This window comes from Rhinatrema bivittatum, unplaced genomic scaffold (genome assembly GCF_901001135.1).
Source record: "Rhinatrema bivittatum unplaced genomic scaffold, aRhiBiv1.1, whole genome shotgun sequence".
NCBI lineage: Eukaryota > Metazoa > Chordata > Amphibia > Gymnophiona > Rhinatrematidae > Rhinatrema > Rhinatrema bivittatum.
Window position 1 is genome coordinate 21191 of NW_021820817.1, and position 27280 is coordinate 48470.

General features: G+C 51.8%; 1 protein-coding gene across 1 annotated transcript in view; it reads right to left on the minus strand.

Moving 5' to 3' along the window:
* Positions 1-514: 514 nt before the first annotated feature.
* The window catches only part of LOC115082164 (G patch domain-containing protein 2-like), a 62341-nt gene continuing 35575 nt past the window's right edge, over positions 515-27280 (minus strand). Inside the window, exon 5 of the mRNA XM_029586421.1 lies at positions 515-606. Coding sequence (XP_029442281.1) covers positions 535-606 — 72 coding nt within the window. The 3' untranslated portion in view covers positions 515-534. The remainder of the gene's footprint in view (positions 607-27280) is intronic.

The window sequence follows — 27280 nt, forward strand, 5'->3', positions numbered from 1 at the left end:
CAGTACCTGAATGTGAGAAAGCCTGGGATAAATCTGGGGAACTGGCAGATCCTTGTACTGCCGTGTAAGAGTGTACGGTGCCACCACGTGCGGATGATTAAATGTTCTCCTGCTCACTTTAATTTTATTACTTAACATAAGGCTCTGCAACTCTTTTACTTTAGGCCACTCTTCTTCCATCTCGCCTCCCTCCTCCCACTCTGCTGCGATTCCTTCAGCCTCGGCTATTGTCTGAAACCGGACACCTACCTGGACACCAGAAATGCAAAAGTACCCCGTCCAGTACGGGTCCTTCTTTCACGGACGCCTTGTGGAATTATCTTTTTAGTGTTATTCTATCTTTGGCCTGGCTCGTTTCTCCTCCTCGGGCTTCCAGGCCAGCCTGAACTCGTCTCTATCGCAGCTCCTGTCATCATTCCCTTCACCTTGTAGCCCAGTCACAATCCTTCAGCCGATGGCCATAAATCCATGGCTCCCACCAGAAGCTGCTGTGGCTGCTCGGTGAGCGCCTGCTCACACTCACTGCCTTTATACTTACTCTTTCTGGCGAGGATCATTCAGGAAGTTGCCCATCCTCTCTATCCCCAATGTGCTGACTGTGCTGTCCTGCAAACCAGCCAGAAACAAGGGGTGTGAGTGAGAGGAAAGCCAGCAGAGCCTTCACAACAGCCGTGAGAATACCCCATCCCCTATCTAGGAGGGGGCACAGGAGCTCCTGAGCCTCCCTTACATCGTAGGTGACGGCAGATAAGGAAGGGGTTAAAAACTTGCAGGAGGCCTGGACATTGTTTAAAACTACCATCCCGGAGGCCTAGAAAAAGTGTCTTCCATCCCTTAAAAAGGGCAAAGGAAAAGTAAACAACTGTGCAATCATAGCCAAAAGGGCACCGTTGAAAACATGGAAAGCAAACCCAAATGAGGAAAATAAGGAACAGCATAAGGGCTGGCAATTTAGATGTAAAAAAAAGTATTTAAGCAGACTAAAAGAATTTGAAAAAGAAGTTTGTCCTAGAAATAAAAACTATACAACCTTTTTCAAGTACATTCAAAGTAAAAAGCCTGTGAGGAAGTCGGCTAGGCTGCTGGATGAACAAGGGGTGAACGGGGTGCTCAGGGAGGACAAGGAAATAGCAGAACTACTAAAGGAACTCTTAGCCTCGGTCTTTCCTGAGGAGGATGTCAGGGAAACATTTAATGATGGCGATGACCCTGAGTGACTAAACAAAATCACTGAGTCTGGAGGATGTAATACAGCGTACTGACAGACTAAAGCTGCGATTCTCAACCGCTGTCCCACTGCCCCGCTCTACTTTCCTTCTCCCTTTTTCCAGTTGGAAGCCTCCTTTCTTCCTACCCCCACTGCCCAATGGGAAGCCTCCTTCATTCTGCCTGCCCCCGCGCAGGCCAATCGGAAGCCTCCTCCCTTCTACCTGCCAGTGGGAGTAGGAAGAAGGGAGGAAGCCTTTGATTGGCCGGTGAGGCAGGCATCGCCTAGCCTGGGGGTGGGGGTGGAAGGAATAGCAGTGTTGAACTCCGACGAAGCAAAGCCGCCACGGGAGTTCATCCCAGTGGCGGCAAAGAGGAAAACCCGACCCCAACGAAGCAAGGCCACCACGGGAGCTCATCCCCATGGCGGTAAAGAGGAAAACTCAACCCCGACCAAGCAAGGCCACCACGGGAGCTCATCCCTGTGGTGGTGAAGAGGAAAACTCGACCCCAACGCAGCAAGGCCGCCACGGGAGCTTATCCCCATGGCGGTAAAGAGGAAAACTCAACCCCGACCAAGCAAGGCCACCACGGGAGCTCATCCCTGTGGTGGTGAAGAGGAAAACTCGACCCCAACGCAGCAAGGCCGCCATGGGAGCTCATCCCCATGGCGGTAAAGAGGAAAACTGAACCCCGACCAAGCAAGGCCACCACGGGAGCTCATCTCTGTGGTGGTGAAGAGGAAACCCGACCCCGACCGAGGCCGCCATGGGAGCCCATCCCCGTGGCGGTGAAAAAAAGGCCCGCTGGAATAAAGCCACGGAGAAACTGGAGCCTATCCCTGCAGTGAAGGAAGAAGAGGTTTCTGCTGAGAGCTTGTGTGTGTGTGGGTGTGAATGGGTGCCTGGGTGAGAGCTTGTGTGTGTGTGGGTGTGAATGGGTGCCTGGGTGAGAGCTTGTGTGTGTGTGGGTGTGAATGGGTGCCTGGGTGAGAGCTTGTGTGTGTGTGGGTGTGAATGGGTGCCTGGGTGAGAGCTTGTGTGTGTGTGGGTGTGAATGGGTGCCTGGGTGAGAGCTTGTGTGTGTGTGTGTGTGTGTGTGTGAATGGATGAAAGCTTGTGTGTGTGAATGGATGAAAGCTTGTGTGTGAATGGATGAAAGCTTGTGTGAATGGGTACGAGAGCATTTGTGTGTGATTGAGAGCTTGTATATAAGAGAGCATGTGTGTGATTGAGAGAGACTGCTCAGGGAGGTGATGTGTTTCTGTGTGAGAGAGAGGTGTGTGTGTGTGTGTGTGTGTGTGTGTGTGTGTGTCTCTCTCTCTCTCTCTCTCTCTCTCTCTCTCTGGTTGTGGGCGCTAAGGAAGAAGACTGTGAGGACAGAGCTTCAGTAGCCCTTGCTACTTCTGGTGAGTGCTATCGGCCTGGAAGGGAAAGGAGTAGGAGAGTTGCTGGAGAGGGTAAGTAAAGGTGGCTTTTTAAATTAAATTTTTCTTCATTGACTGCCATTTTAATTATTGGGTATTATGCGATGTCTGCTGTTTTGAAATATTTTATTGATATTTGGACATGTTTTAATAATTTTTATGAGTTCTTAATTGTTGGATAGTATTCTGTTCAGCAGCTGTTTTGTAACATTTTTAGTATAACTTTACAATTATTTCTGTGTGGGGCTCTGTAGCAGCTTGGCTTACTCTGTTTTCCCAATAGAAAATGTATTAGTGTTTAGGGCCTGGTTTAATAGTTGTATTTCTTAGATAGGGCTGTTACTGTTTGAGTGCATGCCATACTACAGGTGTAACTTTGTGCAGGTTAGTTTGTGTGCATTATTGCAGATCTGGGACTATGTTAGGTGCTATATTTCTCTTTCCATTTCTCCAGCTTCGCACCGCATGCGGAGTGGCTTTTTTGGTTTTCCATTCCAGTTTCTGTCTCCATATTTATAATTTGTGGTTTTTCTGTACTTGGTGAAGGTCAGTTCTGGGTGTGTGACCGAGGTGAGGTATTTTACTAGCATGTAGGCATTTGTATCAATCTTATTTGTTGTGCTTTCTCAATAGGACATGCATTAGTGGTAAATTACTGCCTTTTCATAAGGAAGGCTATTGTGCCTGGGAATTTGTTTTGCTTTTACTGAGATGTCATCAGAACCAGAATATCTTTTTTTGTATGGCGAGTTGTACAGGGTAATGCCCTATATCTGCTCTGCACTCATTGCTGGGGGTTGAGGGGATTCCTGTGGATGCAGAGTGCATGTTTACATTTAGCCCCGTGATGGTCACATGTTCAGTGTGTCACGCATGTGAGAACCATCTGTCAGGTGTGTCCTGGCCAAAAAAAGGTTGAGAACCACTGGACTAAAGAATAACAAATTACTGGAACCAGATGGTATTCCTACAACAATCCTGCATGCACTCAAAATGAAGACCTGTTTCTGGTGGCCAATGTGATGCCAATTTTTAAAAAGGGCTTCAGGGATGATTCCAGAAACTATAGATCAGTGAGCCTGACATTAGCCCTACTCTCTGTTTTCTGTGACATTAGTGCCGGGCAAAATGATACAAGCTTAAAAACAAAATTACCGACCACACAGACATGGTTTAATGGGGGACAGTCAACATGGGTTTAGTAAAGGCAAGTCTTGCCTTATCTTACTAGATTTTTTTGAGGGTGCAAACAAACATGCGGAGAAAGGCACATCGATTGATATAGTGTATTTGGATTATCAGAAAGTATTTGACAAAGTCCCTCATGAAAGACTCTTCAGAAAATTGATAGGTCATGGGATCAGAGGCAGCGTCTTATTGTGGATTGGTAACTGGATAAAAGACAGGAAGCAGAGGCTAGGGCTTTCCAAATGAAGACAGATCAATAATGGAGTGCCACAGGGATCTGTAATGGGACCTGTGCTATAAATGACAGGGAGAAAGGAACAACGAGTGAGGTTATCTAATAATGCACGCAGGAAAAAATAATCCCAACTGCAGGTACACAATGCTGGGTTACATGCTCGGAGTCGCCACCCAGGAAAAGGTCCTTGAAATCTTCAGCTCAGTGCGCAGGAATTATTTGAAAAGGAATACAGAGAATATCATGAGGTCTTTGTATAGATCCCACGGTGGGTGCAGTTCTGGTCGCCCCATCTAAAAAAAAAAAAGACACAGTGGAGATAGGAAAGGTAGAGAGAAGGGAGACAAACATGATAAAAGAACGGGAAAGCTCCCTGATGGAGAACGGATGAACAGATCAGGGCTCTTTAGCTTGGAAAAGAGACTGAGGGGGGGGATAGGATTGCGATTTATAAAATCATGAGGGGGTGGAACGGGTAAATAGGATAAATAACCTTCCCTTTCAGACAACACTAGGACTAGGGGACGCTCCATGAAACTATCAGCCAGCAGAATAAAAACACTTTTTCACTCGGCGCACAATCAAGCTATGGAATCTGCTGCCAGGGGACGGGGTCAAGGCAAGTAACATAGTGGGGTTCAAAGAGGATTGGAGAAGTTCCTGCAGGAGAAGTCCATAAACAGTTATTAACCAGGTGGACTTGGAAAGCCAGCGCTTATCCCTGGGAGTGAGATACAGGGAATAGGGGATGTGCCAGGTCAGAGACAGGGAGCTGGGCTTTTTGGATCTTGCTTTGACCCAGCATGACACTTCTTATGTTCTTATTATAAAGAGCATTTGGCCACCCAGTCTGATCTATATTGCCAAGGGCACATCCAAGTTGCAGCTCTTTATCCAGGTCGGTTTTTCGTTGCTTCCCATCCTGGGCCGGTGCACACAGCAGATCCCATATGTACATCCTGGCCTCCCATCACATCCCCCCCCACTGGCCCCTGTCCTGCTCTTCTACCCCCAAGCTTTATAATAATCTAAAGTCACTAAACCTAGCAAGTCTGATATTTTTTATGCAATTCCATCATTGCTCTCTGCCTCAATGGCAAGAGATAACGGGGAATTGGACTCAGACAGCAATAAACAAGGACCCTTACACGCTTACAATCTGAGAAACTGCTAAGAATGGGGGTGACTTGTACGGCCCCGGCGGGTGCTGCTGGGGGCTTGCTGGGCAGTACCTAGCACCACTAAGTTGCCAACATTGATCTGCTTAGAATTTTTTATCCTGCCCTGTGGTTATGTCAGGCTTCAGTTTTTTGTTGTTTTTTTTAAACTTGACTTTTATTGAATTTTCTGGAATATAGCAAAACAGATCTTTTTTATGACTAATCTTAAACATGTGTAAGATCTGTAACAATGCATCGACAAACTAAAGCAATCAGCAGAGCAGACAGAGGAGTGCACCACACTGCACGCTCCCAAGGGACAGTCCCATTGAGGTGCAAGCAGAAGCCCCCTGGGTGCGGGTAGAACTCAGAACACCCTCTGACGAGGTCCCCACTTATGTTTGGATGAATTAATCATCAAGGTAAAAAGTATTTTTTCCAGAGCTCAATTCACTTAGCGTTTTCTTGACAACACATGACCCAGGTACTGCTTAAGGTGTTCGGAGGGGGGGAGAAGATGGAATGACAAAAATTGTACAGCCTCAGCCAACTTAGCTCTTGCTTTCTTTATTCTTAAATGTTGGATCTCCTGAGAAGCAGTGCTTACCATTTTATTTTTCCTTATCGAGAAGGCTTCTTTTAATTATTTTAAAAATATAACAATTCCGATACAATAAGTCCCTGCTCTAAACAGCTCACAACCTAAGTGGGTACCTGAAACAATAGAAAATAAAAGGAGCTGCCCTGTCTCATGGCACCCAGCAAGCATGGTATTTTGTATCAAGTTGAGATAAGAAAGGTGGAAAGAAGGCAAAACGATTACCGGCATGGTTAAAAGGGGAGGTGAAAGAAGCTATTTTAGCCAAAAGATCTTCATTCAAAAATTGGAAGAAGGATCCAACAGAAGAAAATAGGATAAAGCATAAACACTGGCAAGTTAAATGTAAGACATTGATAAGACAGGCTAAGAGAGAATTTGAAAAGAAGTTGGCTGTAGAGGCAAAAACTCACAGCAAAAACTTTTTTAAATATATCTGAAGCAGAAAGCCTGTGAGGGAGTCAGTTGGACCGTTAGATGATCGAGGGGTTAAAGGGGCACTTAGAGAAGATAAGGCCATCGCGGAAAGATTAAATGATTTCTTTGCTTCGGTGTTTACTGAAGAGGATGTTGGGGAGGTACCCGTAATGGAGAAGGTTTCATGGGTAATGATTCAGATGGACTGAATCAAATCACAGTGAACCTAGAAGATGTGGTAGGCCTGATTGACAAACTGAAGAGTAGGAAATCACCTGGACCGGATGGTATACACCCCAGAGTTCTGAAGGAACTAAAAAATGAAATTTCAGACCTATTAGTAAAAATTTGTAACTTATCATTAAAATCATCCATTGTACCTGAAGACTGGAGGATAGCAAATGTAACCCCAATATTTAAAAAGGGCTCCAGGGGCGATCTGGGAAACTACAGACCGGTTAGCCTGACTTCAGTGCCAGGAAAAATAGTGGAAAGTGTTCTAAACATCAAAATCACAGAACATATAGAAAGACATGGTTTAATGGAACAAAGTCAGCATGGCTTTACCCAGGGCAAGTCTTGCTTCATTTTTTTGAAGGAGTTAATAAACATGTGGATAAAGGTGAACCGGTAGATATAGTATACTTGGATTTTCAGAAGGCGTTTGACAAAGTTCCTCATGAGAGGCTTCTAGGAAAAGTAAAAAGTCATGGGATAGGTGGCGATGTCCTTTCGTGGATTGCAAACTGGCTAAAAGACAGGAAACAGAGAGTAGGATTAAATGGGCAATTTTCTCAGTGGAAGGGAGTGGACAGTGGAGTGCCTCAGGGATCTGTATTGGGACCCTTACTTTTCAATATATTTCTAAATGATCTGGAAAGAAATACGACGAGTGAGATAATCAAATTTGCAAATGATACAAAATTATTCAGAGTAGTTAAATCACAAGCAGATTGTGATAAATTGCAGGAAGACCTTGTGAGACTGGAAAATTGGGCATCAAAATGGCAGATGAAATTTACTGTGGATAAATGCAAGGTGATGCACATAGGGAAAAATAACCCATGCTATAATTACACAATGTTGGGTTCCATATTAGGTGCTACAACCCAAGAAAGAGATCTAGGCATCATAGTGGATAACACATTGAAATCGTCGGCTCAGTGTGCTGCAGAAGTCAAAAAAGCAAACAGAATCTTGGGAATTATTAGAAAGGGAATGGTGAATAAAAAGGAAAATTAGTTTCTTACCTGATAATTTTCGTTCCTGTAGTACCAAGGATCAGTCCAGGACACCTGGGTTGTGACTCCGCACCAGTAGATGGAGACAGACTAAAACTTGTGGGCGGAGCCATATATGCCCCTGTGCCAGTCACAGCCCCTCAGTCTTACGGAATGTCAAAGTAGAACACAACCAGAGAAGTAAACCAAACTAGATACCGCTAACTAACGGGGAAAGAAACACCCCTTCTGGAAACGGACTCTCCAACCGAGAGAGCGAACAAGCGGAACAGAGCAAATCAAAAAACACAGAGCGGACTCTCCATTACTTCAGCGCAGCACTGCGGGCGGGATCCTGGACTGATCCTTGGTACTACAGGAACGAAAATTATCAGGTAAGAAACTAATTTTCCTTTCCCTGTACGTACCAGGATCAGTCCAGGACACCTGGGATGTACCAGAGCAACCTACTGAGGGTGGGAAGCAGAGAGTCCCGCTCGGAGTACCCTCTCTCCAAAACCCCCAGAATCGGTAGCCCGGACATCCAGCCGGTAATGCCGGATAAAAGTATGCAACGACTTCCAGGTGGCCGCCCTACAAATCTCTTGAGGCGACACCTGAGAAGCTTCCGCCCAAGACGCTGCTTGAGAACGAGTCGAGTGAGCCCGCAGCCCCACGGGAAGAGGTTTGCCCCGCACCAAGTAAGCCGAACCAATGGCCTCCTTGAGCCAACGAGCAATCGTTGTGCGGGACGCTGCAGCTCCTTTCTTTGGTCCAGAAAACAGGACAAACAGATGATCTGTGACCCGAAACGGATTAGTGACCTCCAGATATCGGAGAAGGGATCTCCGCACGTCAAGCTTCCGTAACTCCCTCTCTTCAGTAGTAGAGGAGTTTCCGCACGCAAAGGCGGGCAACTCCACCGATTGATTAACGTGAAAGGACGAGACCACTTTCGGTAGAAAGGAAGGGACCGTCCGTAAGGAAACCCCCGATTCAGAGATACGCAAGAAGGGTTCCCTACAGGACAGGGCCTGTAACTCGGAAACACGCCGTGCCGAGGCAATCGCCACTAAGAATGCCGTTTTTAAAGTGAGATCCTTAAGAGTCGCGCGTTTCAAGGGCTCAAACGGCGCCATGCATAGAGCGGAGAGAACCCAATTGAGGTTCCAAGCCGGACAAGGCAGACGTAACGGGGGGCGAAGGTGTTTAGCACCCCGAAGGAAACGAGCAATATCCGGGTGAATCGCCAGAGACTTACCTCGCAAACACCCCAGCGCCGCCACTTGGACTCGTAGGGAACTGCACGCCAGACCTTTGGCCAGACCCGCCTGGAGGAACGCCAGAACCTCAGCGACGGAAGCCGAAGTGGGGTCCACCCCGCGCTGCACGCACCAGTCCTCAAAGACAACCCAGACACGGACGTAAGCCAAAGACGTCGACTGCTTCCTGGAACGCAGTAGCGTGGCCACCACCGCATCTGAATAACCTTTTCTCTTCAGTCGATTCCTCTCAAAAGCCATGCCGCGAGACAGAAGTGATCCGCATCCTCCAAACAGACGGGGCCCTGATGAAGTAGGGCCGCCATTCCCTGGAACCGAAGGGGTGCCGCCACTGCCAGTTGTACGAGGTCTGCGAACCACGGCCGGCGAGGCCACTCCGGTGCCACCAAGATCACGTTGGCCGGATGCAACTCTATGCGCCGTAGAATCTTGCCGATCATCGGCCATGGGGGAAACACGTAGAGCAGCACATCCGTCGGCCAGGGAAGCACCAGCGCATCGACGCCCTCTGCCCCCCGCTCTCGACGTCGACTGTAAAATCGCGGGGCCTTCGCGTTGTGCCACGTGGCCATCAGATCCATGTGGGGTACTCCCCACATTTCGCAAATGAGAAGAAAAGCTTCGTCCCCCAGCTCCCACTCTCCGGGATCTAGACGATGACGGCTGAGATAGTCCGCCTGCACGTTGTCGACTCCCGCAATGTGAGACGCTGCGAGGTTGCTGAGATGTAGCTCCGACCAGGCCATCAAGCGCTGAGCTTCCTCCGCCACCTGGGGGCTCCGGGTCCCCCCCTGCCGGTTGATGTATGCCACGGTGGTCGCATTGTCCGACAACACTCGGACCGCCTTTCCCCTCAGCAATGGTAGAAAAGCCTGCAGGGCCAGACGGACCGCTCTGGTCTCTAGGCGATTGATAGACCACTGGGCTTGCGACACCGACCATAGGCCTTGAACTGAGCTCCCTAGGCAGACCGCTCCCCAACCGGAGAGGCTGGCATCCGTGGTCACCACTGTCCAACTGGGCACCAGGAGGGAGACTCCGGCGGAAAGGTGACTGGGGTCCAGCCACCAACGCAGGCTGGATCTCGCGTGTCCCGGTAGAGGAAGTGGTAAGTGGAAATCCTCCGAGACCGGCTTCCAGCGGGAAAGCAAGGATGACTGTAAAGGTCGGAGATGAGCGAACGCCCATGGCACCAGCGCCAGCGTGGAAGCCATAGACCCTAGGACCGTAAGGTAGTCGCAGACTCGTGGTTGGCGGAGAGACAACAAGCGTTGTACCTGAGTTTGCAGTTTGACCATCCGTTCGAGGGAAAGAAACACCTTGCCCTGCTTTGTGTCGAAAAGAGCTCCCAGATATTCCAGGGTCTGCGTTGGTGTCAGATGACTCTTGCTGAAGTTGACCACCCATCCCAGGGACTGCAACAGATGGAGGACCCTGGCCACCGCCATCCGACACTGATCCTCGGATTTCGCCCGAATCAACCAGTCGTCCAGGTACGGATGGACATGGAGACCTTCTCGGCGCAGTTGCGCCGCCACCACGACCATCACCTTCGTGAAAATACGAGGGGCCGTCGCGAGCCCAAAAGGGAGCGCCCGAAACTGGTAATGCCGACCCAGAATGCAGAATCTGAGGAAGCGTTGGAATGACGGCTGGATACCTATGTGAAGATACGCTTCCGTGAGGTCCAGGGAGGCCAGGAACTCGCCTGGCCGGACCGCGGCGATGACGGACCGGATGGTCTCCATTTTGAAGCGAGGAACGCGTAGGCATCGGTTCACCCCTTTGAGATCCAGAATTGGTCGGGACGTGCCGTCCTTCTTTGGAACGATGAAGTAAATGGAGTAACGGCCCTTTCCTTGTTGGCTGACAGGAACGGGGGAGATGGCTCCCAAGTCCTCTAAGCGGCGGATGGTGTCTAGCACCGCCGCCTTCTTCTCGGGAGCCTTGCAGGGTGAGACCAGGAACTTGTCCACTGGAATGCGAGCAAAATCTAATGCGTAGCCGTGTCTTATCACGGTGAGGACCCACTGGTCCGACGTTATTCCGGCCCATCTCTCGTAAAACGACAGCAACCGCGCCCCGACGTTGGGAACAGCGTGCCGAGGCTGCTGCGGGAGAAGGGCCGACCCTCTTTCATTGTGAAGACTTGGGCGCCGTGATGGCCAGGGCACCCCCTGGTCTACCAAAACGCCTCCCACGAAAGGACTGCTGCTGCTGCTGCTGCCACTGTGGGGTACGGGAGGAGGAAGACCTGAACGAGTGCCCCGACGACCTTTGAGGCCGCGCCCTCCTGGGCCCACGAAAGCGGGACCTGGCTGAAAAGGAAGGCCGCGACCTGGATCTATCTTCGGGCAACCTGAGAGCCCTATTTTCCCCCAGGGAAGCCATCAAGTCATCTAATTCCTTGCCGAACAGCAATTTACCCTTGAATGGCAGCGCCCCGAGGTGAGCCTTTGAAGAGCCATCCGCCGCCCAGTTGCGTAGCCACAGGAGGCGGCGAGCCGAGACCGACGCCACCATGGATCTAGACGAAGTGCGCAGTAGATCGTGGAGTGCATCTGCGCCATATGCTATTACCGCTTCCAACTTATCCGCTTGCGCTGCCTCGTCTGCCGAAAGGTCCGCATTGGCTTGAAGGACCTGAGCCCAGCGTAAGCCCGCTCTCAAAGCGAAATTCGTACACATGGCGGCCCGAATTCCTAGCGCTGAAACCTCAAAAATCTTCTTGAGCTGTACTTCCAGCTTCCTGTCCTGAAGGTCCCGAAGGGCTGTAGCACCCGTAACCGGGATAGTAGATCTTTTCGTTACCGCCGAAACCGCCGAATCCACCTTGGGAAACTTGAGAAGGTCCAGCGCATCCTCCGGAAGCGGGTAAAGTTTGTCCATGGCCTTGCTGACCTTCAACCCTAACTCCGGGGTGTCCCATTCCCGGAACATGATGTCTGTTGAGGAAAAATGGAACGGAAAAGCAACTGCTGGACCCGTGAGGCCTAACAGGACCGGATCCATGTTCGCTTCCTGACGAACCACCGCCGGAGGGGGGTTTATTCCCAGTTCCTGGATAATAGCTGGAATTAGAGGTGGCAATTCATCCCTACGGAAGAGCCTGACCACTTTGGGATCGTCTCCTTCCACAGCCTGTGAGCCTTTGGCTACGCCGGACGTAGCGGAGCCGTCCGCTCCTACATCGTCGGGCCCCTTCTGGGTCTCTTCAGGGGAATCAGCGTCCTCCTCGGGGGAGGAATCGGTGTCGGCCTCCTGTGGGACGCCACGTGGAGGCCGCTTCCCCCGCGAGGTGCCCTGGGGTCCCTCCGCGACCCCCGAAGGCTTCCGGGACCTCTTCAGCGGTGGAGCTCTGCGAGCCTCACTCCGGCCGCGCTTGCTTTTTTTGTATTTTAGGACCTTGCGCAACAAAAGCGCAAGGTCCTCCGAAAGAGAGCCCGAATCAGATGAAAAATCATCGGGACTCCCCGGGGACCCTGTGTCCCCCGAGGGACCCCTTCCGACCGCGATTCGCTGCGGGGAAAGCGCGGGAGGCAAGGCCGAAGGCCCTGCCGATTCCCGCGCCATTTCGCGGCCCGTGGCCAAAATGGCCGCCACTCCCGCGCTGATCGGGAAAAGCTCTTGGGGCTTTTCTACGGCGCCCCCCCCCGCGCGGAGGCGATCGCGCGGGCCGAGAACGAGCCCCCCGAGGCGCCCCCGACGACCCCTCTCCGCCCGGGATGCAGGCCGCGCAGAGACTTTCGCGCGAAAGACGCGCGCGCGCCGAGCCACAGGCCCGGCAGACCGAGCCGCGAGGCATGCCGGCGAAGAGGCGCGAAGACGGAGCAGCAGGAGCGACGAAAACAGAAGAAAAAAAAATTCGAACGGCCTCCCCCCGTCGGCGGCGCCCCCCCCTGCGAGCGGCGCCGCGAAGCAAGAGAGAGCCGGCAGAAAATAAAAGCAAACCTTTTTTTTTTTTTTTTTTTTTTTTTTTTTTTAACAAGAAAGCCTGTCGCTGTCCACGGTCCTGGAGCCCTAATCCAGCAGGGGTGAGTGAACCGGGCTCCCCGGTGTCACCCCTGACGCTGCTACTAGGCCAGCTGGGTCCTCGACCCTAGCAGCGGCCTCAACCAGGGGGGGGGTGGTCCCCTCAGAACCTCACAACCCCCCTGGGAGGCAGGGCGAAGGGACCTAAGGGACAATTTGGAAAATTACCCAAACAGAAAACAACGTAGCCTCACTGGCCTAAAGGAATAAAAAAAGAACCGACCCTGACGGAGTACCAGAACCAGGGCAGGCAGGGCTGTGACCGGACCTGCACCATCTACTGGAGACAGAGTAAGACTGAGGGGCTGTGACTGGCACAGGGGCATATATGGCTCCGCCCACAAGTTTTAGTCTGTCTCCATCTACTGGTGCGGAGTCACAACCCAGGTGTCCTGGACTGATCCTGGTACGTACAGGGAACGGAAAATATCATAATGCCTCTGTATCGCTCCATGGTGAGACCGCACCTTGAATATTGTGTACAATTCTGGTCGCCGCATCTCAAAAAAGATATAATTGCGATGGAGAAGGTACAGAGAAGGGCTACCAAAATGATAAGGGGAATGGAACAGCTCCCCTATGAGGAAAGACTAAAGAGGTTAGGACTTTTCAGCTTGGAGAAGAGACGACTGAGGGGGGATATGATAGAGGTGTTTAAAATCATGAGAGGTCTAGAACAGGTAGATGTGAATCGGTTATTTACTCTTTCGGATAATAGAAAGACTAGGGGACACTCCATGAAGTTAGCATGGGGCACATTTAAAACTAATCGGAGAAAGTTCTTTTTACTCAACACACAATTAAACTCTGGAATTTGTTGCCAGAGGATGTGGTTAGTGCAGTTAGTGTAGCTGTGTTTAAAAAAGGATTGGATAAGTTCTTGGAGGAGAAGTCCATTACCTGCTATTAAGTTCACTTAGAGAATAGCCACCTGCCATTAGCAATGGTTACATGGAATAGACTTAGTGTTTGGGTACTTGCCAGGTTCTTATGGCCTGGATTGGCCACTGTTGGAAACAGGATGCTGGGCTTGATGGACCCTTGGTCTGACCCAGTATGGCATTTTCTTATCCAAATCATAGAGAGCATTAGCCACATAAGCCACTCCCGCCTCAGGGCGGGCCACTTGCAAGGGCAAAAGGTTGCCCGCTGCTCCTGCCTCCACAACTTTCTGGACCCAACACAGACGGGCACGCTGCATCGTGCTGGCACACACCGCCGTGTGCAGGCAGAGCGCAGAGACCTCAAACGCTTCAGCTGAATTTCCAGTGTGCAGTCCTGCATTTCTCTCAAAGCAGCTGCCCCAAGCCACCGGGACTGTTGTCTTCTTGGTGACTGCCGAAAGAGCAGCATCCACCTGCAGCACTTTCAGAAGGTCCAAAGCCTACAGAGGGGGTAAATTTTTGCCATTGTTCAGCCCACCTTCAAGCCAGAATCAGGAGAGTCCCACTCCCTTGTTACCAACTTCCTGATCTTCTTGGGCAGAGGAAAGGCAGTTGTCGGTCCTCGCAGATCATCACGCACCGGACAGACCCCCTCACTATCAGACTCGTCCTGGGAGACCTTAACCTTCAACTCTTCTAAAACTTGGGGAATCAATGGGCGCAGCTCCTCCAGCTTGAACAGCCGGACAACTCGAGGGTCATCCCCCTCCAGGATTGGGAATCCATCCAAGGTCAGGTTATCCGTGTCAGGATCTCCCAGGTCTGGGGAGGGATCAGATCCCGGGACCTGCGGGTCTGGGAGGTACCTTGCAGCACCCCCAAAGCATCCCCACTGGAGGCCAGGTCACCCCGCGCCTGATGGAGACCCAGGGGCCACAGGGGATCCTGAGGATCTTGAGAAGAACGTTTGGATCCCCCGCTGGACGGGTCTGCCGACCGCTCTGCTGTCCTTTTAATTCTGGATCTTTGATTGGCCAAAAATTCAGGAGAGAAGTCCACAGGCTGCTCCCCCACCCCGAGGGGGCTCGGGCTCTACAGCATCATCCGGAGGCACGCAAACCAGCTCCATAGGGGATGGGGGGAGGGGAATCCCCCCTGGCACCACGAGGTCAGAATCCTCGACTTGCAAGGCAGAGGCAGGAGGCCTGGCCTAACTGAGCGGCCCCCTCCCAAGGGGCCCTCCTCTCCTGACCTGCAGTTAACGCAGAGAGAGTGCGAATCCAACACTCGCGGCAGGCGGCCATCTTGGATTTCGGCACCATGCAGCAAACCACAGGAGAGCTCCAATGAAAACGGCACCCGCCGAAAAGGAGCTGTACTCGGCCACCTGCCGGTGGACCAAGGCACCAGGGCCTGCAGCTGCCTGCCCCGAAAGCATCAGTCACACCGCTGGACGTGGGAAAGATCCAGCGCACTCTCCAAAAGAGTTGAGGGAGCCCCCTCCCTTCAGCAAGTGATCGGGTCTGATGTCGCACCCGCCCGGAGCCCGGGCTGCCGACCCTCACACCCCAGACACTGACCGGTCTCCTCCTCAGGCTGCAGTACCCACTGTCCCGGCCGGGCCCCGACTAAGACAAGAGGCCTACCTGAGGAACTTCTTAGGTTATGATGAAATCACTTTTCTTTTTTTAAATAAAAACTGTAGCCAACCTCAGCAGGACCAGAGGAAACCGGGAACAGCTTCGGAGGCCGAGGGAACCGGAAGCCTCTGGTTATCAGGCCCTCCAGCAAGGTGCGGACAAAACACAACCAGGGGAATCTAACCCCCCGGACACCCAGCTCCCCTGGAGGGATGGCCTGCAACGGTGCCTAACACCTCAGGGAGCAAAATCTCAGCTCAGCTCATCTAAACTAACTACACTTTTTTTCTTTACTAAACCCCAGACTGCAGGTTTGCATCTGTACCATCTGCTGGAGTCAGAGAGATACTGAGGGACTGCAGGGGGCTCTCTCTCTCTCTCTCTTATGTAGCAGTGTCCAAAGATTTTGTTCTCTGACTCCATCTGCGGGTAGGGATACACAACCCACTGATCTGGAATAATCAGAGTATGATCACTTCAAAACCACGGACCTTGAAATGATTTCTCAGGCTGGACCGTTGGTAAACAATTACTAACTATAAGGAAGGTACCAATGTGTCCAATGTAATTATCATTTACTCAAGAACCTATGATGTTATGAGCTTCATAATAGGCTTCATCCTTGCTGTAGTTACACGATGTTAGGTTCCATATTAGGAGCTACCACCCAAGAAAGAGATCTAGGTGTCATAGTGGATAACACATTGAAATCATCAGCTCAGTGTGCTGCAGCAGTCAAAAAAGCAAACAGAATGTTGGGAATTATTAGGAAGGGAATGGTGAATAAAACGGAAAATGTCATAATGCCTCTGTATCGCTCCATGGTGAGACCGCACCTTGAATACTGTGTACAATTCTGGTCACCGCATCTCAAAAAAGATATAATTGCGATGGAGAAGGTACAGAGAAGGGCAACCAAAATGATAAAGGGGATGGAACAGCTCCCCTCTGAGGAAAGGCTGAAGAGATTAGGGCTGTTCAGCTTGGAGTAGAGACGGCTGAGGGGGGGATATGATAGAGGTGTTTAAAATCATGAGAGGTCTAGAACGTGTAGATGTGACTTGGTTATTTTCACTTTCGAATAATAGAAAGACTAGGGGGCACTCCATGAAGTTAGCAAGTAACACATTTAAGACTAATCGGAGAAAGTTCTTTTTCACTCAACGCACAATTAAGCTCTGGAATTTGTTGCCAGAGGATATGGTTAGTGCAGTTAGTGTAGCTGGGTTCAAAAAAGGATTGGATAAGTTCTTGGAGGAGAAGTCCATTAATGGCTATTAATCAAGTTTACTTAGGGAATAGCCACTGCTATTAATTGCATCAGTAGCATGGGATCTTCTTAGTATTTGGGTAATTGCCAGGTTCTTGTGGCCTGGTTTGGCCTCTGTTGGAAACAGGATGCTGGGCTTGATGGACCCTTGGTCTGACCCAGCATGGCAATTTCTTATGTTCTTATTAAATTCCACTTTCGCACTCCACCTTATATATAATCATCGGTCATAAAAAGTACATTGTTTGTTTGTTTTTTAACTTTGCAACTTATCCCTTGTTGTGCAGCTCATATAATGTGATCCTTAAATTTCTGAAGAAAATTTTTTGCATTACTTATCTTAGCGATATAACATAAATAGCAGCCAACCACTCCGAAACAGACTCTGCCTGGTAGCTCTGCCCGACACGGGACCGTGTTTCGGATTTCAACGATCCTTTTTCAAGGGCTTAAATAATGTTGCAGTCAATTTTCAAACATGGCGCAGTGGCATGATGGCATTCAATTTCCGGTATGATACCGGCTGATACTGGAAATTGAATGCCATCATGCCACCGAAGTGCGTGTTGGGCAGAGCTACCAGACAGAGTCTACATCAGAGTGGTTGGTTTCTATCTATGTTATACCGCTAAGATAAGTAATGCAAAACATTTTCTTCAGAAATTTAAGGATCACATTATATGAGCTGCACAACAAGGGATAAGTTGCAAAGTTAAAAAACAAACAAACAATGTACTTTTTATGACCGATGATTATATATAAGGTGGAGTGCGAAAGTGGAATTTAATACTATACGATGAAGCTCATAACATCATTGGACACATTGGTACCTTCCTTATAGTTAGTAATCTGAGTATGTAGAGGAAACGTGGGGTTGAGTTTGAGATACAAGCCTAATCGTTAGCATGAGGCAGAACCACCCAGGAGGCTGGAGTGGCACCTTCTGGCCATTAGTCCTACAATCCACTAAACTCTCACTGGAGAGAAGTGGGAAGGAGATGGTCACAAGGACAGTCTGGTAACACTGCCCTCTGACCCCCAGCCTTAGGAAAGACCCCTGTTAGTAAAGCATTACAACCCAGGTGCTGCAGCTCTGCCTGACCCCACAGCAAGGACTCCCAGACGGATACCCTCTTGCAGTCCAGTCTTCCCTGGCAGCGAGCGGACGGGCTCCGTGAGGCTGTGGTGTCAGCCTACCCTAGGGCTGCACGTGACGAGCACAGCAAAGAGAGGGAAGCAGGGCAGAAAATGATGCAGGTGAAAGGGCTTGAAGCTGCAGAGAATACGTGCAGGAGCAGAGGGAACGGACACAGTCCAGAAAGGGAATGAAGGGAGCAGCGGGCAGGTGGACGGCTTGTGACTGGGGCGGGAATGAAGATGGATTGTGCCATGGGGAGACACACGCACACCTCAGCTCTGCCCATGCACGCAAGGACAGAGAGTCCCAATGTCCCGGTCACCAGGGGTCAGCGACTGCTTAATGGGAACTAAAGCACGTGCTCGCGCCAAGACAACGAATCCGAACCAAGGAGGAAAAGAGCGAGGAGCCATCCAGAATCCCTCACCTCGCTCCTGCACGGAGAACACTAATCAAGCTGGAAACCCCGAGAAGGCAGACCCTGCGTGCAATGCAACCCTGGAGAAACAGCAATGCCAAACACTCAGACATCAGAGCTGCGCGAGGAAATCCCTGGGCAGCAGCAGAGCCAGGACTGTCCGGATTATCGCTTTTCTTTTAATAATGAACAAGTGCTCAGCCACGAAAGCCTCTTGAAGAGAGGACGGGATTAACATCTGGACGTGGAAGGAGCCACGTCCCAAACTGGAGAAAGGACTGCGGCGGGGGATGGGAGGGGATGGAAATGTCCCATTTGTTACACTGGAAAAATGATTATTAGCTTAAACGGCCATAACGTTGAAAGTTCCAGTTTATGGCTGGGTAAATTACAAGTCGCGCTTCCTATAATTAGCAGGCCTGCTCGCTAGAAGCCGTGAATACAATTAACTATTTTGCATTACAATTTAAAGGGGAGGTAAGAAGAAAGCAATGAGCACTGGGATGGGGGTGAGGAGGGGGTAAGAGGTGCTGGGAAGGAGAGAAGAAAGCCAGAGCAGGAAGAGGCTGGAAAAGCACAATGGGTTGCGTGGGGAGGGAAAGAGCAATAGATGCAGGTGGAGGAGAAAGTGTTGGCTACTGGAGAGAGGGGGGGAGAGTTGAGGAGAGCTCAGTAATTGCTGGGAGAGGAGGGAATTCAGCAAGGGGCACTGGGGAGGGGATAGTGGAGGAGAGCATAAGAGGCACAGGGGAGCAGAGTGGAGGAGAGTAGCAGTAGTGTAATATAAGAACATAAGAACATGCCATGCTGGGTCAGACCAAGGGTCCATCAAGCCCAGCATCCTGTTTCCAACAGTGGCCAATCCAGGCCATAAGAACCTGGCAAGTACCCAAAAACTAAGTCTATTCCATGTAACCATTGCTAATGGCAGTGGCTATTCTCTAAGTGAACTTAATAGCAGGTAATGGACTTCTCCTCCAAGAACTTATCCAATCCTTTTTTAAACACAGCTATACTAACTGCACTAACCACATCCTCTGGCAACAAATTCCAGAGTTTAATTGTGCGTTGAGTAAAAAAGAACTTTCTCTGATTAGTTTTAAATGTGCCCCATGCTAACTTCATGGAGTGTCCCCTAGTCCTTCTACTATCCGAAAGAGTAAATAACCGATTCACATCTACCCGATCTAGACCTCTCATGATTTTAAACACCTCTATCATATCCCCCCCTCAGTCGTCTCTTCTCCAAGCTGAAAAGTCCTAACCTCTTCAGCCTTTCCTCATAGGGGAGCTGTTCCATTCCCTTTATCATTTTGGCTGCCCTTCTCTGTACCTTCTCCATCGCAATTAGATATATATTTTTTTTTTTTTAAGATTACTCATTATATTTTTCTACTGTTACTTGTTTTCCATTGTTATCTACTGTTCTATGTATAGCCCATGATCAATGTTGTATGTACAGCTCATGAGCAAGTTTAGCGTTTACTGTAAACCGAGGTGATCTGTATCTCATACAGGAACCCCGGTATATAAAACCCAATAAATAAATAAATATATTATTTTAATTCTATTCTCTTATAGTTTTATGTTTTAACATGATATTATTTATGTATTGATCTGTACATCATTTAAGAGTTTTACTGCTTAAGCAATTAATATTAATAAAGTTAAAGATACCCAACGCGGCTTCCTTGTATCATCTGCAAAGAAGTCTGAAGAAAGCTGTAAGTGTAAATCTCGTATCCAAAACCGATAGAATAAGAAACGGACAGGATTTATCGCACTTACCAATTAGCATCGTTTACAAACCACGTTACCGAACCTTAATGGCGCCTGAGTAATGGGATAGGCTTTAGCATCGTTATTTTTATGTGACGGCGCCCATCTGAACGACGGTATGGAAAAAAGCTCAAATAAATAAATATATTGGGGCAGGAGCCCCCAAAGTGAATGGAGAAGTAACAAGTTGGGCGTTGGACGGCTCTCAGCCGAGGAGTGAGCGGTTCCCAGCTGCTGAGGCCTTTGCGCCCACGTTTTGGCAAGCTCCGAAGAGAAGGTCATTTCCCTGTACGTACCAGGATCAGTCCAGGACACCTGGGTTGTGACTCCGCACCAGTAGATGGAGACAGAGCAAGAGCTGTCGGGCTCACCCATATATGGTCACACTCCTGTCACAGCCCCTCAGTCTTACTCTGTCTCCAGTAGATGGTGCAGGTTTGGTCACAGCCCTGGTCCCTGGGGGTTTTGGCTGTTCCCTGGGGGTTTTTTCCTTTGGTTGTTAAGGTTCTTTTACTTAATTGGGATTTGATTGGTATGTAAAAAAAAAAAAAAAAAAAAAAAAAGTTAGGAATTTTTTTCCTCTGCTGAGAGGATACACCCCGCTGGTCCTGCCTCCCAGGGGGGTTCGGAAGGTTCTGAGGGGACCATCCCCCCCTGGTTGAGGCCGCTGCTAGGGTCGAGGACCCGCCTAGGGAAGTAGCAGCGTCGGGGGTGACACCGGGGAGCCCGGTTCACTCACCCCCGCTGGAACAGGAGCCTCAGGACCGTGGACAGCGGCAGTTTTCTTTTAAAAAAAAAAAAAAAAAAAAAGTGTTTGCCTGTTTTGTTTTGTGCCGCGGCTTCTCCTTCGCGCCGGCTCTCCGTTCCTTCGGGGGGGGGGGGGCCGTCTTCGTCGCCGCCCGCACCGTTTTAACCTTAATTTACACGGGGCCTTCCTTCCCATCTGGGCCGCATGCCGAGGGGATCCGTCTGCCGCGCGTGCGGCTCGGCGCGTTCTCGCCTCTCCCTGGATAGCGTCTGCGCGTCCTGTGCTGCCGGGGGCGAAGGTCCTTCGGGGGTCTCTCAGGAAGGTCGTTCCCGGGCGCCGCGTTCGCCGCCTCGCGATTCCGCTGCTGCTGATGGCCCGCGGGAACGGTGGCCATTTTGTCCACAGTCAGGGAAGCCACGCGGGTGGCAGTCGCAAATGGCGGCTTGCCTCCCGCGCTTTCGCCACAACAACGTCCCTCGGGGGAAGCCCCTGGGGAGGCCCGGTCCCATGAGGGGTCCGGGTCTGAAGAGGACACTGCGGGCTCCGGGTCCTCCTGCTCATCCGATTTTGCGCTACTTTTGCGCAAAATCTTAAAATATAAACGGAGCAAAAGGAGGCCGAAGAAAGCGAAGGGTTCCAGCAGATCAGCTGGATCCTGGAAGAGGAGATCCTCGGCGGTCCCTGAGGGCGACGCAATGCGGCGGAAGCGCCCTGTGCGGGGGATGCCTCAGGTTACGGACTCAGATTCTACCTCCCAGGAGGAAGATGACCCGGCTGCAGAGCCCCCGGGGGGGGGGGCCGGTGATACGGCAGACGAGAGTCCTTCTCAGCCGGGAGCGGGGAAAGGAACGCCGGCCGTCGAGGGTGCTGACCCAAAGGTGGTCCGGTTGTTCCGCAGAGAGGAACTAACCCCGCTTATTCCGGCTATCCTCCAGGAACTGGGGGTAGAGGCGCCGCCGGTGGTACCCCGGCAGGCAGCAAACATGGATCCGGTACTGCTGGGGCTCATTGGTCCAGCAGTAGCTTTTCCTTTCTGTTTACGGCTTAGGATATCTTGTTCCGGGAGTGGGACACTCCGGAGTTGGGCCTGAAGGTTAGTAAAGCTATGGACAGGCTCTACCCGTTGCCAGAGGATGCACTGGAACTTCTCCGACTTCCGAAGGTGGATGCTGCGGTGTCCGCCGTGACAAAGAGGTCGACAATTCCTGTCACAGGAGCCACGGCTCTCAAGGACATACAGGACAGAAAGCTGGAGGTACAGCTGAAGAAGATCTTCGAAGTCTCAGCATTGGGGGTCCGAGCTGCCATCTGCAGTAACTTCGCTAAGCGGGCCAGTTTGAGATGGGCTCAGGTCCTCCAGGCTAACGCAGGTCTCTCGGAAGCGGAGGCCAAACAAGCAGATCGGCTTGAGGCTGCAATAGCGTATAGTACCGATGCGCTACACGACCTCCTTCGTACTTCGGCCAGGTCCATGGTCTCGGCAGTGTCGGCCCGTCGGCTCCTCTGGCTCCGGAATTGGGCCGCAGATGGCTCATCCAAGGCTCATCTTGGGGCGCTGCCGTTTAAAGGGAAATTATTGTTTGGCAAGGAGTTGGGCGATTTCATGTTGTCTCTTGGCGAGAATAGAGCTTTCAGGTTGCCTGAGGATAGGGTCAGAGCCCGATCCTCCTTCTCCAACCGGGCCCGTTTCCGTGGTAGCAGAAGGTCCCGTCTCCAGAGGTCCGCAGGTCCTTCCTATCGTTTCGGTTCCTCACGGTCGTCCTCATGGACTCAGTCCTTTCGGCAGGGTGGAACCCCGGGGGGCTCGAGCTCCAAGGCCTCCCAATGAGATGCGGCCGGTCCATCCCTCGCTTCAGCTTCAGTTGTTCGGTCCAAACGTGGGAGCTCGGCTGCAGTTGTTTGTCAAGGAATGGGCCAAGATAACTTCAGATCAGTGGGTCCTCAACGTGATAAATCACAGTTACGTGTTAGATTTTGCAGGATTCCGACAGACAAGTTCCTGGTGTCGCCATGCAAGTGCCCCATAAAGTGCGCAGCGGTAAGAGGGACCCTGCAACGCCTGCAGGCTTTGGGGGCGATTTCCCCAGTACCACTCGAGCAGCGCGGCCAAGGTCGTTATTCCATTTATTTCATCGTGCCGAAGAAGGACGGGGCTTCCAGGCCAATTCTAGATCTCAAGGGGGTAAACAGATGTCTTCGCATTCCACACTTCAAAATGGAGACAATCCGGTCAGTGATTGCCTCGGTGCGCCCCGGCGAATTTCTGGCGTCATTGGACCTCACGGAAGCGTACCTTCATATTGGCATCCAGCCGTCTTACCACTGGTTCCTCAGGTTCTGCATTCTGGGCAAGCATTATCAGTTCAAGGCTCTTCCCTTCGGGCTGGCCACGGCTCCCAGGACATTCACGAAGGTGATGGTGGTGGTTGTGGCACACCTCCGAAGAGAGGGGTTCCTCGTACACCCCTACTGGGACGATTGGTTGATTCGGGCCAAGTCCGAGGTTCAGTGTTCACAAGCAGTCAACAGAGTCCTCGCGCTCTTGCAGTCCCTGGGTTGGGTTGTCAACCTCAGCAAGAGTCATCTGGCACCCAGCCAGTCTCTGGAGTACTTGGGGGCCCTGTTCGACACGAAGAGGGGCAAGGTTTTTCTATCCAAGGACAGAGTCCTCAAGCTGCAGGGGCAAGTGCGCCGCTTGTTGTCGCTTCGGCTTCCCCTGGTATCCGATTACCTGACGGTTTTGGGTTCTATGGCTTCAACGCTAGCTTTGGTCCCCTGGGCCTTTGCTCATCTGCGTCCGTTGCAATCAGCATTACTTTCCCGATGGAAGCCGGTTTCCGAGGAGTTTCATCTGCCACTGCCACTCACGGCCCAGGCGCAGGCCAGTCTTCACTGGTGGCTAGAAGCGGACCACTTGACTTGCGGAGTGTCCCTGTTAGTGTCCGAGTGGACAGTAGTAACCACAGACGCCAGTCTCTCCGGCTGGGGAGCAGTCTGCCTGGGCAAGTCGGCGCAGGGCAAGTGGCCCTTGGCTCAGACTCAGTGGTCCATCAATCGCCTAGAGACCAGGGCGGTTCTCCTGGCCCTACAGTCTTTTCTGCCGCTTGTGCGGGGAAAAGCGGTTCGAGTGTTGTCGAACGCCACCACCGTGTCTTATATCAACCGTCGGGGGGGGACGAGAAGTCCACTAGTGGCGGAGGAGGCGCAGCTTCTGCTAGCCTGGGCGGAGTACAACCTCAGCAACATAGCGGCGTCTCACATTGCCGGAGTCGACAATGTTCAGGCGGACTTCCTCAGTCGTCATCATCTGGATCCCGGAGAGTGGGAATTGGCGCCGGAGGCGTTTCACCTCATTTGCGAACAGTGGGGGACGCCACACATGGACCTCATGGCCATGGCAGAATGCAAAGGCGCCCACCCTGGCTGCTGGACATACTGCTGTATGTGTTCCCTCCTTGGCCGCTGATCGGCAAGGTTCTTCGGCGCATAGAGCTACATCCAGCCGAAGTGATCTTGGTGGCGCTAGAGTGGCCGCGACGCCCGTGGTTCGCAGATCTCATTCAGTTGTCGGTAGCATCGCCCCTTCGTCTTCAGGGGTTGGCGGGGCTTCTTCGGCAAGGCCCCGTTTGTTTGGAGGATGCGGATCACTTCTGTCTCGCGGCATGGCTTTTGAGAGGCAGCGCTTGAAGAAGAAGGGTTATTTGGATGCGGTGGTCGCCACGTTGTTGCGGGCCAGAAAGCAGTCTACTTCTATGGCCTACGTTCGTGTCTGGGCAGTCCTTGATGACTGGTGTGCGGAGCGCAACGTGGATCCTACCTCTGCTCCTGTTTCCGATATTCTGTCGTTTTTTACAGGCTGGTTTGGCTAAAGGTCTTTCGTGTAGTTCCCTTCGGGTCCAGGTGGCAGCACTTGGATGTCTGCGTGGCAAGGGGCAGAAGGGCTCCTTGGCGCTGCACCCTGACATTGCATGTTTTTTGAGGGGGGCCAAGCATCTCCGTCCTCCCTTACGTCCTCCATGTCCGTCCTGGAACCTCAATTGGGTACTCTCTGCGTTGTGTTCGGCTCCTTTTGAGCCCTTGAAGAGGGCAACCCTCCAGGATCTCACGTTGAAAACGTTCTTCCTTGTCGCTATTGCCTCAGCGCGCCGTGTTTCCGAGTTGCAGGCGCTCTCATGTAGGGAACCGTTCCTAAGGATCTCGGATTCCGGGGTCTCCTTACGTACGGTCCCCTCTTTCTTGCCCAAGTGGTTTCGGCATTTCATTTGAACCAGTCCATTGAGTTTCCCGCTTTCAACGTCCGGGGTGCGTCGCAGTCAAAGCTGCGGGATTTACGGAGGTTGGATGTTCGGAGGACACTTCTCCGCTATCTGGAAGTCACCAATCCGTTCCGTGAGAACATCAGGTCCAAAGCGTGGGGGCATGGCTTCCCGGACGACAATTGCCCGATGGCTCAAGGAGGCCATTGGTTCCGCGTACATCGTACAAGGGAAGCCAGTGCCTGAGGGTCTCAAGGCTCATTCGACCCGGTCGCACGCTGCTTCCTGGGCAGAATCTTCTCAGGTGTCGCCTCAAGAAATTTGCAGGGCGGCTACTTGGAAGTCCTTGCATACTTTTACGCAGCATTACTGGCTGGATGTTCAGAACACTGCTAGGGGTTTTGGAGAGAGGGTACTCCGTGCGGGACTCTCTGCTTCCCACCCTCGGTAAGTTAGCTCTGGTACATCCCAGGTGTCCTGGACTGATCCTGGTACGTACAGGGAAAGGAAAATTAGTTTCTTACCTGATAATTTTCGTTCCTGTAGTACCAAGGATCAGTCCAGGATCCCGCCCGTACTGTTCAGAAGAAACGGAGAGTCCGCTCGTAGGTTTTCAGTATTTCGGTTTACGGTTCTGCTTTCTCGGTTGAGAGTTTTGTTCCAGTTGGGGGTTTTGTCGTTGCTCCCTGTTGGGGAGGGATCCCTCTTTTGGTTTGTTTTGTCCTTTGCTACTTTGACATTACGTAAGACTGAGGGGCTGTGACAGGAGTGTGACCATATATGGGTGAGCCCGACAGCTCTTGCTCTGTCTCCATCTACTGGTGCGGAGTCACAACCCAGGTGTCCTGGACTGATCCTTGGTACTACAGGAACGAAAATTATCAGGTAAGAAACTAATTTTCCTTTTTGGGTTACAAACTGCATTGCCGAGGCTGTCCTTCAGGTGTGACAGTGACAAAAGGGAAGAAGGGGCCACGTCCACAAAAAAAAAGAGCTTTTGCTTGAGGCCTACGCGTTGCAACTGCCAGAGACGTGAGTGAGGGCACACGGACAGCAAAAGGACCCCGCGAGCTCTGACCTGAAAGGAGCACTCAGTAGCTGCACTCGCACCGCTTCTCTCATGCAGGAAAGCTTTCTCCTGACTTGTGCGAGCGGGGTACAGACCCCAGGAGACCTTGCGCCCCCAACAGCACTCCCTCGCAAGCTGCTATTTAAAGACAGCCGTGTAACCGGAGCGGGTTTACTGCCAGCCAATGCCAGTCTGCTGGGACGCGCCCTGGGGGTAGGTACTAAATTCTCACTTCCCCACTGCCTCATGAGCCAGCAGAGCTCTAGACCTACAACCCTGCAATGCCAGGGGGTCCTCACAGAGTGCAAGAGAGTATGAGCGGCACTAGAAGGGGGGAAGAGAGGAAGAGTGAGAGGTGCTGGTGGGAAGGGAGTGTGAAGGAGAGCTTGAACGGTGTGGTGGGAGGGGAGGAGAGAAGACAGCAAGGGGCACTGGGGAGGGGATGATGGAGGACAGCTTAATAATTGAGGGGGAGGAGAGAAAAGAGGGTTGGCTGGGGGTGGGAAGAGTGGGGGAGTGCATAACAGACGTTGGGAGGAGGAGAAAGGAGGAGAGCTTGCTGGGCACTGGAGGAGGAGAGAAGAGAGTAAGGACCACTCAGGGATGGGAGAGTGGAGGAGAGAAGAGAGGAGGCGACTTGATGAGGTTTGGGGATACAGGACAGCGATAGTGGGAAGGGGTGGGAAAGATGAATTGATTGCGGGGGGGGGGCAAGGAAAGAGCAATGGATCCTGGCAGGGGGAAGAGGGAAGAAGAGAAAGCAATGGGCAAGGAGGAGAAAGGTCGGCATGGAAGGAGGAGGAGGAAGAATGAAGCCTAACTTTCCACGCAGGCCGGAGCCTAGGCTAGCAAAGTCCCTGCCCGCCCGTCTCACTCCCCCTCCCCATGCACAGAAGCACAGGATGGGCCCCGCGCTCACTGCTTTGTGATTCTCAGCGGCAGACAAGACGTACAGCAGGGGACGCCCGCAGGGAAGGGAGAGAAGACACCTCGTCGTGCAGATCGGGGAGTGGGACAGGGGAGAGACTGGAAGCAGAGGTGCAGTGTGCGCTGAACGTATGCCAGGGGGGGTGAGGGGAGAGACTGGAAGCAGAGGTGCAGTGTGCACTGAACATATGCCAGGGGGGTGAGGGGAGAGACTGGAAGCAGAGGTGCAGTGTGCGCTGAACGTATGCCGGGGGGGGTGAGGGGAGAGACTGGAAGCAGAGGTGCAGTGTGCGCTGAACATATGCCAGGGGGGGTGAGGGGAGAGACTGGAAGCAGAGGTGCAGTGTGCGCTGAACGTATGCCGGGGGGGGGTGGGGGGGGGGGGG